This window comes from Mya arenaria, chromosome 11 (assembly GCF_026914265.1).
Source record: "Mya arenaria isolate MELC-2E11 chromosome 11, ASM2691426v1".
Classification (NCBI taxonomy): domain Eukaryota; kingdom Metazoa; phylum Mollusca; class Bivalvia; order Myida; family Myidae; genus Mya; species Mya arenaria.
This window is the reverse complement of record NC_069132.1, coordinates 16,825,809-16,839,485: the sequence shown is the minus strand read 5'-3', so window position 1 is coordinate 16,839,485 and position 13,677 is coordinate 16,825,809. Positions and strand designations below refer to the sequence as shown.

Genomic DNA, 13,677 nt, shown 5'->3' with positions numbered 1-13,677 from the left:
TTATGTTAAAAGAAAACCTAGAAGTGATCAAATCACATGACTGTATCAAACACAGAAAGCAGAACCATTTGAAACTGTGAGTAAATAATACCCATTAGATAGAAATTTGCCAGTATTACATGTATAATTAAACGAGAACATAATTGAAAACATCCCTTAAATGTCCGCTCTCATACAAACATTAATTGTGTTCATGTTGCTGTGAAGGAAATGTTTTCTTCTGGTTTCCATCCTGTGTTTACAGGCTCCATATTTTCCCTGTTTCTGCCGTATCTTCCCAGAAGAGGCTTAAAAGTTTGCTAAGAAGATTTTCCCGACTTAAGTCTTGTGCGCGGCATTTTCCATTGGGGACCTCATTTGTAGGTTCTTAGTGTAATCGGCTTGTGTGCTTGGAGCTGTGTGGGGATGATGTAGTGCCATTTTTCTGGCTGATTGCGTGTTGAGCAAGATTGATACAGTAGATATCTTGTCAGGATAACGTGGCCTGTCACCAGCAGAACTCCGTAATTCTTGGTAAAACAGGCCATGGAAAATGGCAAAGCCACATCTGCAATGACCATTTTGAAGTCACTTATATGACCATATAAGAACTACATTGAAGTCTATGTTGTGCATAGTTACTGTTGTTCTACAGCGGCAATGTCTATTACATTTCTATGATATTATACACATTGTCAACAGCATTTTGTTGCTTAATGTGATGGTTATACATGTATTGCTTCATGTAACTCGCTGTTATAGATGGTATGTGGTGTCCAGGGAAGCCAGAATGGCAACTTAATTTAAGTTAATTTATCTCTATGATCTCCCTATCTTAATGCTGCAAAAGACTTTCAACAAGCAAAGAAGATGTCACAAATGAGATTAACAGGGCATTAAAGCCTGCAAAAACCCTGTCATAAATATGTCAGCCCCTTTTTGTTAAACAACTATGTTTATTGTTCCCTAATAAGGTTACTAGGAGAGATAATTATGATATACATGGGGATTGGGGGTATTTGACTAAATAGCAGATTTAATGTTCAGATCCTTTGAGAATACTAGAAAATACCTTAAGTATATTGAGAAAATATGATCATCTACTAGACTTAAACCCATTACACTAATGCCGGCTAAGAAATCTGATTTGGAACCACGTTTCCCCTATATAAGTGGAATAAGAGAAAAGAAAAGAATATTTCTTATTAAAGCCCCAACTTTGCAACTTGGAAATGTTAAATGTTAAAAGATGTGCTTTGTTCTCAATGCAGTCATTTCTTCAGTTTGGATATATGTTTCAAAGGAGCATGGCTTATCAGGGTGCAGGCTTGTGTGAATGGTTGTGTGAAATATGTGAGTGTCATTCCAGACCAGTTATGGTCAAGGATCATGTAATAGTGTTGTCCAGTTACTGGACAGTGCAATTGGTCACAATAATGTCCAACCACTTACATGGGGGGATATGGTTACCAAGGAATTACCACTGGTTGGAGTACTCTGACCATGTTAGGAGTCCACAACCAGGTATTAAAATGATATTAAAAAAAAATCTTTACCCTTATAGATGATATGAAGCTGAGTTGGATGCTTGACAAGCTACAATTAAATGAATTGCTCATTTGTCAAAGTCTTGATTGCAGTTAATTTGTAAGAAATCCATTGAAATTATTGCCATTATGGGTTGCAGTGGTTGATGTTCAATACTTCATCAGTTATTATTTTTATATGGTAAAGTCAACTTTTTTTTAACTTCAGTGATTATGAAAGATAAACCGCCTGATTGAGACTTGTAAATCTTAATGAAATGAAGGCCTTTGCATTAATCCCATTAATTAGGAGTTTGTTTTGTTTGAATAATTTTTCGAAGTTGATTAATCAAATCATATGCTAACTTCTTCTTTCTTCTTTTACTTTCAAATGAGCAAATTAAAGGCTTAGTATTTCAATGTCCAACAAATCAAATTCACTTATAAACTATTATTGCAAAAAAATGTTTTCAGAATCCAAAACCTGTTCAAGATATTCTTAGTAAATATATACATTCAACCAGTTGCAAAAAAGCAGGCCCATTACTCTCGTTCTTAATTTCCTCATCCTGTATATTTCTATGTTTGTATATTTCTCTGTGTGTATATTTCTGTGTGAGTGTGTATGTGTGTGTGTATATATTTCTCTTTGTGTGTATATTACTCTGTATATATTTCTCTTTTCATATATTTCTTTGCGTGTATATTTTTTCTTTGTGTATATATTTCTGTTTTATCCATTTCTCTGTTTGAATATTTCCCGGTGTGTATATTTCTCTGTGTGTATAGTTGTCTGTGTGTATATTTCTCTGTGTGTATAGTTGTCTGTGTGTATATTTCTCTGTTTGTATATTTCTCTGCGTGTATATTTCTCCCTGTGTATATTTCTCCGTGTGTATTTTTCCCGGTGTGTATATTTCTCTCTGTGTATATTTCTCCGTGTGTATATTTCTCTGTTTTTATAACCGATGTGTATATTTCTTTGTGTGTATATTTCTCTCTGTGTATATTTCTCTCTGTGTATATTTTCAGAGAGAAGGAGGATGACTTGGAGAGGAAGTTTGAGCTGCTCAACCGTGAACTCCGTGCCATGATGGCCATAGATGGTAAGTACTACATAAGGGTAGTAACAAGTAAAAAGTCGTTATCTTGGGGAAGGGCATAGTCAAATACAGCTTTTCACCAACATTTCATTGAAAAATATACAGCCATATTTGTATTCTTGTTTGATTATCTAGAAAATAATGTTTCTAAGAAAACAAAGACTTCTTCATAAAGCATTGTTGTAATGAAGTGCCATTATTACCTTCATGACAAGGCAGTACAAATGCAGTGTTATGGAACAGGTTTAAGGACTGTGATACCATGATCTTTTGCAGGGGTTTACATATCAAGTAATTACTTTATTTTTTTAGTGCAAAAATGATGTGATATATTACAAAACCTTGAGTTTAATTAAATGATGAGTACCTGTGGCTGGAGATTTATATCATAATTGGGTATTAGAGCACCTGTATGGCCATATTGCCATCTTAAAAGCCATTTCTGCTGGTCTGTAATTAACTGGCAGGACTGGCTGCTGGTTCTGTAGCTCCTTATCAGGTTTGTGCAGATATCAATTGTCATTTGTAGTATTCTTTTTCCAATTGGTTTCTTTTGGTCATGAACTACTGTTCATTTTGTAATCAGAATATCTTTAATTTACCTCAAATCAGTAATGTGCAATTATTGTCGCCACTTTGTCGCTCCTTTTCAAACACAAATGGTTTTATTTAATTCAAATACATTTAAAAAAGATTTTTGAAATACTTGCAATTTGTTGCAGACATAAATTAATAATTCCTTGAAATATTTGAATTCTGTTCAAACATTTTAAGAAAATACATTGAATAAGAATTGTGTCAGTAAAAATTATAAGCAAATTGATATTGGTTTGGACATAGCATATGTTGATGTAACAACAAGGACAACCTATACCTGTATCGGCCCAGATGTAACAATAAGCACACCCCATACCTGTCCCAGTCCAGATGGAGAAACCTTAATTCAAGTGACCGCTACTTTGTCCCTGACTGGCTGAACAACACTGACCAGTCAGCAGTCAGTTCCTGGACTGGACATCACCACCTGTGGTCATCAGTGGGGATGCAGGCAGGCTTTGTTCCAGACATTGTGTTTACCGCCTGTCATATAGGGGATAACTCACATGAACAGGACAGCAGGCTAGGGGTGTCACGTTTCATGTAGCTTGTAAGTTGTCAACTGCAGACACTGTTGCTGATGGTTGACACACTTTTTGTGTTACCTGCAGGTAAAATGACGTGCTGCAATATGCCCTATTGGTGTCCAGGAAAATGGGATTCCAGCATGTAAACAACATCTCTTTGACAGTCACCTTCCCTTTCTCTCTGTCAATCTGTTTCTAAATTGGTTTTATTTATTTTTTTAAAGCAAACAATAATTTATTGCCCTGATCTCAAATTTAAATCATGAGTAGCTTGCTTCCAGTCTTCATTTATGTATGGGGAATAGGACAGTATGGAATGCAAACATTCACATGAAAGTTATGTAATTTGAATTTTGTTTTTAAGCATGACAATGTTTTGTCATCACACCGCAGACATAGCCTGTTCCCTGTACAGAAGACCTGTCGTGCCATTTAACTTCACGCTTCCATCTTTGGAATCATGTAGTTGGAAACATATTGTTTTGAGGCTGAAATTGTTAATTCATGAAATCTGAATTTGTGAAATCGTGAACTGGTGAAAGTGAAATCGTGAAGTTGAAAAAATTTAGTTGATATGACACCACGGGTCTTTCGTATCTCTGACTTCCACTATTACCTTCATAGGAACATCAATGTAGTCATTACCAGCCTGAGTGCACATATCTGCTTTAATGGTACATTACAATTCAAGTGTCGTATCCAACTGATGGAAAAGGCGTACCAAAAAATCAAAGGCAATAACTTGGGAAACATTATTTTATGACGGAGATTATCATAATGTTATGCAAAGATATTCATACAAGCAACATGTGGACTACATGTCCACGTATAAATGTATGTTATACAGCAGAGGTTATGATTGTTATGGGCAGAAAATGGACAGCTGTTGGCGGCATCAAATCCGTTACCCGCCCTCTGGATTAGGGGAATGATTGGGGTAATGGACCGTGTTCTGTGTTTGCAACATTTTGCAACAATATTCAATACAACAATTATTTCTAGTTGTGTTCTTTAACAATGAATATTATTTTAATGGCAATATTAAAATGAGAAATTTCTGTTTATCTATTAATTGTGCATACATTTAATGTTGAAATGTTGAAAAAACCTTGTCCTAAAACTTATAAGGTGTGACATTTTTCTGAGATACTCTAAAAGAAATGTTTCCTTCTGCCCAGTACCTGTTATTAATCTCCGGTCCAGGCCTGTGTAAATGTGGGGCCAATACCTTCTGCCCCACTGCCACGAGACACATGGTCGAATGTAGCCATGTTGGGCAGGATTTTAGGCTTCATTGCCAGCTTTATCGGCCACAATGTCAACCAGCATTGTGGTGATTATCAACCATATGGTGACAATTTCCATGTTTCCTTATGGCAAATTGAATGTGCACATTCATTAGGACTGGTTCAAAGACGCATCCTCGCTACAGGTGATCAGTGTGATCTGTTCTACAATCATTTGATTTTATTAAATGTACACAAAAAAGTCATTGTAATCTTAGTTATACAATTATACCAGTAGTCGATATTGCTTTATATTATTTTTTTGTATGTGAATCTCAGGTGAATGATTCGAGTTAACACAGAAAAAGAGTGATATAAAAGAAACCAAAATATTATACTATATTTAAGGACTTTAATTAAGACCTGCATTTATCATTTAAATCTTATTGTGAAAGTGCACAGCAATGGTGATTAGTTTAATGAGAAGTCTTGATTTGACCAGGCAATATATTCCTCTCTTTTTTGTAGGACATTGGAATGACAGTTCCAGATTGCAAGGCTTAATGCCTCGTAATTACCTGACACTGTCTGTCCTCAGAATGATGGTGTTCCGTTACATATTCACCAATTTCCATGGCTTAAATACCATTTTCGATTATTTGTTCCTTTCTTTGAAAATCCCTTCCGAAGTACTGTAAGCAGCTTACCTCGACACATTTCCAATTGGCAAGTTCGGAGAAAATTAGAAATTGATTTAATAAGCCCCAACATCAATTAATTTCATTTTTCGTGATTCCTTACAGGCAGTTTTGCTGTCGTCTTTGTGTCAATATCCAAGATTCATTTTGTGACCAGTCCGCAGTAAATGTCAGCCATGTTAGGTTTCAGACTGGTTTACAATCATGTAGTCGGTCAGTCAACAATTTGCTTCACTTTTTCTGGAGTCAATAAACTTAAGAACAATATTGCCTAATTTTATGAAGACAAGTAAGAAGATGCAGTGAGAAATAACTTGAAACCCAAAAACGTTTGATTGATGATAAAATTCCTAATATAATTATGAGGGGGCTTAAAATAGATATTTGGTCATTTATGGGCTTTGGCTCATTTCCTGGCAATATGGTCACTGGTAAAATCTGATTGATGAACCATAATATTATCTAATGATTGTGTTCCCTCGAATTTCACACATCATTTCATGTTGCTCAAATAATGACGGACTATGGTGTGTCGTGCTAATGACGTTAAGAACCGTTAACTTGTGCCATCCTCTCGGAGGATTTTCTCCACAGTCTCCAGGCACACTTCTTAATAAAGACCTTTAGTGTTTATTTTCACTTTTCATTAGACCTCTATCATTTAAAGTTAACCAACTGAATAAATAAATGGTAATCATTTCAAATGGTGTTTTTCAATGCCTGTTATTTGTAAATATGATTATTTAAGCTAAGTCTTTGTCCTGTCTTTGTATTTTAAGCTGTATTAACAATATTCACAAAATGGCCTCCCCCTTCTTTCTGATATTGACGCTCTGGTCATAAACACTGCGTCTTAGAGGATTACACGAGCTAAGCTGATTTCTTCCCTCCTCTAGATGTGCAATTCTTCTTGTCATCTTGTCGCCCATAATTGTCCATTAGTTTGTATGTACACAGCGGAACATGGGCTCTGATTTGTGCTTCTGGGCTGAGCCTAATCCCAGCCCCGTTGGCAGGCACAAGGCTCGACTTTCCTGAAGACGGCCGAAACAATTTTGGAGAAGTTGATTGGATTTGATTGCTGCGCCTTCATTAGGGCGTATCATTTCAGAGATGGCTGGTGATAACATCACAAATCAAAACTTTGCATTTAATTGTAAAAGTTTATTTTACTCACTGATAAAGAAGTATGCATGCAGATAAAATGTCAATTAGTATAAAAAATTCATTATCTTTGCAAAAATGTGTTGCACTTATGCCATCAAAATCTGGTAGATAAAGTAATTCAGCATAAATTAAAAATGCATTCAAAATTGTATGTTATATATTTATATGTATCATATTATGCAGTCTAAATCAGATGTGTAGCATTTTTAGATATTCTTGGAACAGCTGTTCAACAACATATACTAGTATATATATATATTCATTATCTTGAGTGTGTTACAGACTGGCAGAAGACGGAGGCTCAGAAGCTGCGTGAGAAGTTACTGCTGGAGGAGCTGGTTGTGATCGTGAACAAGAGAGACGAGCTAGTGCAGCACCTCGACTCACAGGAGAGAGCGTAAGTTGTGGACGCTATTATATTCCAGGGAGGGGTAAGTGGTTTATAGCTATGATAATGCTCTAAAAACCAGGGGAGGCGTGAGTGGTGGATGGCTATTATATTGGTCTAAAAACCAGGGGAGGCATAAGTGGTTGATGGCTATTATATTGGTCTAAAAAACCAGGGGAGGCGTGAGTGGTGGATGGCTATTATATTGGTCTAAAAACCAGGGGAGGCATAAGTGGTTGATGGCTATTATATTGGTCTAAAAACCAGGGGAGGTGTAAGTGGTGGGTGACTATTATATTGGTCTAAAAACCAGGGAAGGCGTGAGGGGTGGATGGCTATTATATTGGTCTAAAAACCAGGGGAGGCATAAGTGGTTGATGGCTATTATATTGGTCTAAAAACTAGCGGAGGCATAAGTGGTGGATGACTATTATATTGGTCTTAAACCCATGGGAGTTTTACTTAAAATCAGAAGGAGCATTATAAGTTCAATGAAATGAGCCTTATATATCTGAATTATCAGTACTGTAACATGTAAAGTCAGCAGATGTATAATCTAGAAAAACTGTTCTTATATTGTAAAGGCAAAAAATGAGTTAGTGTTCTATTTAAAATAAAAAAAATTCTTGCTTTTAGCTTGTTCTCATCCATTAATATGCTTACTTTTGAAAATTAAGGATCATAATTGTTTCCTGAATAAAAAACCCAATATGAAAAAGATCTAAATTGAAATCCCTTTAAAAATTATTTTTGCACTCATTACAGTTATGTTTTGCATTTAATAATTGTTAAATATTATTCACACTTTGGAAAGATGTATTAGGTGATCATTATACCAATATATTGTATCATCTCAATCCAGGTAAAACTCCCTGATTGATATGCAACATGCTTTTTCAACCTGATTTTTCATGCTGAATCTAATCCATAATTGAGCCATTAACAAATTAGTAAATGTTCCTGACAGTATTGAAATGTTAAGGTAGTTGGGGAGCTAATGCAATAATGTTTTCCCTTGGAAGTTTCTCTCATTTGCCAGGCGAGTGGCTCTCAATGCTGCCCCCAGCCTCTGTTTGTGGGGTATAATGAACAAATATGGCAACCAGTATTTGTGGATGAGCCATCACCCTTTCAGACTCGCCCAAGCGGAGGAGAAACAAATTTCTGCAATATTGTTTAGTGAATAAAAGCATGAGTTCGCGATCCACCCAATTATACTTTCTCCTGCGACAATTATGTTTTTTTCTCAGCACATCATTATAGTCAACAATAGCTGATGACAGGGGTTTCTGTTGTGTCCTTTCTTTGATTTTCGTTTGCAAACATTGCTTTGACTTGTGTGAGATTTGATTGAAGCAAAATTTCATTCAGTGTTTTTCAATCAGTGTCCCCTGGGACATGATCTTCAAACATGATCTCATAATGGATTTCTCTTTCAACCATTATTTTGGTGGTATTTCATTCTCAACTTTGATGGAAAAAGTAACTATTCTGCCTGATGGTAGACTTTTGTAAGGGATTGTAATATAAAATATCTGCTAGAAAGTACATTTCATTAAAGGTTCTAGTCACTTTCTGATATATTGTGATGGTCTAGATTTGCCTATTAAATGACGCTGTTTTCCTTCTGAGGCGATTTTCATTGTTGATGTTGTCATTTGTTTTAAATAAAACAAACAAGTTTCAGAAATTTTTATGTGACTTTTTGGCAGTATATAACAGATGATATGAAAAAAAAGAAAATATTTATACTGATAGTCACAAGACACATGGTAAACACAAGTAGAGCTTGTTGTCCTGTAGTGTAATAGATGGTCAACATAATTGAAGCCCTGTATTTGCTGTTAAAGCAGGGAGAGCATGGATAGGGAAAGGTTATAAATCTCTTCCATGTGGACACAGGAGGGGAAGCCAGACCATGGAGGAGAGATATAGGGCTTCATACAGCAGGCCAGCTTCACCGGCAAGGTTGACAGGCAATGTCATTTGCAATGGGAACATGTAACTGCTGCATATCCGCACATATTGAATTCTCCCTGACTTTGATCATAATGAATGACTTTGTTACAAAGAAAGAGTTTTGTCTGGTTGTTAAATAAAATTAATTTGGAAATTCTGTTGAAAAAAATATTGAACAGGATAGGATAGGCATGAAAATATTGTTCTCTAAACTCTAGTGTTCAAAAAAATTTATTGAATGAAAATATGACATTACAATGAAATTTTGAATTCATAAATATTTACAAAATGGTTTTTAATGTTTGAAAGGTCAGCAATATTTCTAATGTCAGCCTTTAATCTCCAAAAGAAACAAATTTGTCAAGACTTTATCCATTCAGTTCACTATTGTCAAGAATTCCATCCCCTGGTCACTTTTTTGGAATTTAAATATAATTAGGAGTATTTATGACTCCAGAAAGGAGAGGGATTAAAGGGGATTAACTCTAACTGTCAAATGTTTCTCATTTATCAGCTGGACCACACGTGATGTGAAAGTTGTGACTTTTTAACGTCCATTGTTGCTGTTATTTCTGTGTTAATTCCCTGGCCCCTTGGCATGTGACTGCCGAGATTTGGTGACTGCCAGCCCCCTAGAAATTCTCCAGTTTCAAGGGTTTGATGGCTGTCAATACAAACCCATACTTAACATTGCTCTCATTCAAAGTTTAAACTAAATATAAGTCTGTGATTCCAAAGAATAATTCAAACAGCAAGGACAATCAAATATTTAATCATAACAATATAATTATGTGTGTACCTATAATTTATAAAAAAAAATCAAAAAAAAAAAATCATACTTTAAATTGGTACTTTATCTGCAGAGCAAAGCATTGATCTTGCTTCTGACTAAAAGTGTTGCCCATTTTGGAAAACAGGTAGTTTGAGTAATTTGAGAGCTGTAATAACCAGTCTTTAGCAAATTACCATCAGCCAAGAGCAACACTGGGACACTTGATACGGCCTTGTTAGGGCAGATTGATAAATGCATGTCGGGGTACAGTCCATCTCTGTATGAAAAGGCGAATATCAAAGGACAGTTTCTTGTCAGTTCTTGTGAGGATGTATGGTGAATACAGTAATGTGCCGTGTCACATGCAGGAAGTGTGTGTTATGTCTGCTGCATGCCGCTTGCTGCACAGATATTGTTTCAAGGCTCCGCAAGGGCTGTAATTAGATATAATGGATTATTAGTGGGTGGGGTGACTCGGGGCAGAATATTCTGTTTTATGACTGATGGAAGGATGCTGCGATGTCAGACAGGGAGGTTTATGACTGGAGAAGTGTGTCCTGGTGTAAACTTGTGCACAGGGGTGTCTGTCTGACCCTCGGGCTGTTTGTTGTTCAGTTCTTGGCAGGAAGCTCACAATTAGGGGCTAATTAGGGGGCAGAAAAAATACAAATGTTATGTTTAATGGTTTAAATGCTTCTGTTTACAGATTGCCCTGTGTCAATACAGAGTTATTGTTTTGAAGCCTTACTTATTTAGATCTCTAAAACATTATTTATATCTCGTGATGGCTGGGAAGTTTGACAATGGGTCATGTTTTTGCCTTGCAATATTAATGTCAATTTGTATAAGCATGGTTGTTCATTCAAAGTAGGATAATTTTGCAAGAAATGAGAGCTTTTGATGCACATTTATTATCTGTGTATTTCAAGGATCGATGATGAAGAATACCTGGACAGGAGAGTAACTGAGGGCCGACTACTGCAGGAGGATAAGAGCTGTGTTGTACAGTAGCATGGTGCCAACACTGTGTCATCCAGTCAGGCTGTGTCAACACTGTGTAGTGCCCAAGATATCATACAGCCATACAGTGCAAATAATGTGCACTGCTTCAGACATTATACTGTATCAAATGTACAGTGCTGAAGATATTATACATTAATACAGTATAGCAGTGCATAGACTGTAGTCCTCACACAGTTGCACTGTATCATGATGTAGATGTCATACAGTGCCAATACTGTGTAGTTCCCTGGTGTCACACAGTGCCAACACTGTGTAGTTCCTTAATGTCATACAGTTAGTTATACAGTGCCACTACTGTGTATAAGTTCCCTTATGTCGCACAGTGCCACTACTGTGTATTTCCTAAATGTTATACAGTGCCACTACTGTGTAGTTCCCTGATGTCGCACAGTGCCAACACTGTGTATTTCCTTAATGTCATACAGTTATACAGTGCCACTACTGTGTAGTTCCCTGATGTCACACAGTGCCAAAACTGTGTAGTTCCCTGATGTCACACAGTGTTGAACACTGTGTATTTCCTTAATGTCATACAGTACACAGTGCAAACACTGTGAGTCATGCATAATACCCAGGCCAAATAAAACCTAGAGGTCAAGGTCACTTACATGAGAATCATTAGCTCAAAAAACTAAGTTTAACATATCCGGACTGTCCTTTGACATGAATTGGCAAAATACTGACCTTGATGAGACTACATGTATGTTGAATTCAAGACTCAGGTCTGTAGGGCATATGCCACTTAACATTTATGGTTTATATTGCTTTTGTTTTAGCTTGCATGGACTGGATCTTAGTCTTAAATTGGCAGGTTTTAATTTATCTTTTCCCAAATATTCGATATGATGAGATGATATATTCGACCTTGGTATGAAGGTCGCACTTAGGGGTCAAAGTTTGAAAGAGAGACTATTACTTATGACCAGTTACTTGATGTTTTAGTTATGTTAACTGTATATATTTGTTTTATTTATTTAATGAAAATTAAAACTGCAACAGGTAAACATATGTACCTTGCAACAGGAAATAATGAAATTACACACAAATTGTCAGATGATATTAGTTCACATATCGTCTATTGTTAAAAACTATCGTTAAAATACAGAAAGATTTGGCATTTCTTTGCATCCCAAAATGTGTTATGTTTTTGTTCTTGCATTCATAATTGAGAATCTTATAACAGTAGTTGGTGTATGTTTTGTTCATGTGCAATATCTGAATTTTTAACTTTTAATGCATTTATTTGTAAATTTTGCCTGTGCTACTAAGGGTTTTCTTGTTAATGAGACTGTTATAAAGTGCCAACTAGTATTGCTGTTATCAATCTCTATATGATTATTATATTTTTCCTTTCTCAATTTTATGATTTCCATTCATTTTATGATTGGTAGAAGTATGAGAAATAATTATGCATGTTGAATTACTTGGTGGATATTAATTTATTGTGCTTGTGTCACTTATGGTTTTTGTGGCTGTAAAATGGTAAGCCTGGGGCCATGGTTACGAACAGTCTCAGTCCAAGTCTAGACTCAGACTCAGAAAAGCACTCTCATTAAATTGCAAAGAATCATCTTTATTCCATCTGTTTCTATACAACAAATGTGAATAATATACAATAATGAACGGTGATTAAATATAGCAAATTTCATCATCAAAACTCAACAAAAAAGAAAGTTGCAAAAAATAAGATTTGCAGTTTTGCCACTGGAGTCTGCACTGAGACCAGACGGTTTGTAATCATGGCCCCTTAAGTACTTTAGTATGTTATAGTGAGTGATTATTTCTTGCAGGAGATGTTAAGTTCATGTTACATAAACTTATATAAAGTATATATGTGTAACTATATGTATTGCTTAATGTACAAATTACTGTATTTTGCCTCAAAAAACTGTGAGGAAGATGGATATTACATGTATATGACATATTCTTGTTAATATATTTTAGCTTTCTGGTGCAGTATGCTGGGTAAAATGTTGTAAATCCTGCGCCACATTTGTCTTTGCTATTTTAATGTCTTAAAAATACCCAAGCTTTAATCACTTGTTTTCATTTCTGTATAGACTTTAGTACTTCATGCATTACCTAATGAAATACAAAATTACCAAATTTAATTTGTGAAAAAATCTTAGAAAAACTTTGTTGTTAAATGTATACAAAGTTCAAAGTGTAGGGCTACATCATTTCCAACTGGTCCGACAATGCACCGGTACATTTAAGATTCACGTCTAGAAGTTGTCATATGGCGTTCATAGGAACAACACTGCAAATGTGTATTTGGCGAAGCGGTAATCTAAACGTTTTCCACAATGATGTGACTTTCTGAAAAGTAATTTATGTTAAAGCCGTAAAATTCCTCTCATGCCTAGCCAATTTGGCATGCCGAAGCTATATTGGAGCACAGATTTGGTGATTTTCGTTCATCGGTACTAGTACGACAGGGCAACGAAACCACATCGCTTAGAACGGTAGTACATCGTCAAAACATCAGCGTAAAAATAGAAAAAAATGAACATGCTCAAATTTTTCTGCCGTTGCGCTGACGGAGCGGCCTGCGAGACTACATCGGCAGTATTTTGGTATGGGTTCGTCTATGTCGGTGGAGTACCTGTAGCGCACCGTACTGGATCGGTGGCTATCCGGTGGCCACTATGTGAATCGTTCTGGTACAGATGTGATACCGGGGTCCTGCCTATGTAGTGCAACTGCAGCGCA

At 36.0% G+C, this 13,677-nt stretch overlaps 1 protein-coding gene across 11 annotated transcripts in view; it reads left to right on the top strand.

Moving 5' to 3' along the window:
- LOC128207788 (EH domain-binding protein 1-like) overlaps positions 1 to 13,001 on the top strand; it is a 45,232-nt gene extending 32,231 nt beyond the window's left edge. For all 11 annotated transcript variants that reach the window (XM_052910916.1, XM_052910920.1, XM_052910922.1 and 8 more), the window contains 3 exons: positions 2,538 to 2,611; positions 7,106 to 7,220; positions 10,872 to 13,001. In XM_052910916.1, coding sequence (XP_052766876.1) covers positions 2,538 to 2,611; positions 7,106 to 7,220; positions 10,872 to 10,953 — 271 coding nt within the window. In that variant the 3' untranslated portion in view covers positions 10,954 to 13,001. The remainder of the gene's footprint in view (positions 1 to 2,537; positions 2,612 to 7,105; positions 7,221 to 10,871) is intronic.
- Positions 13,002 to 13,677: the final 676 nt, after the last annotated feature.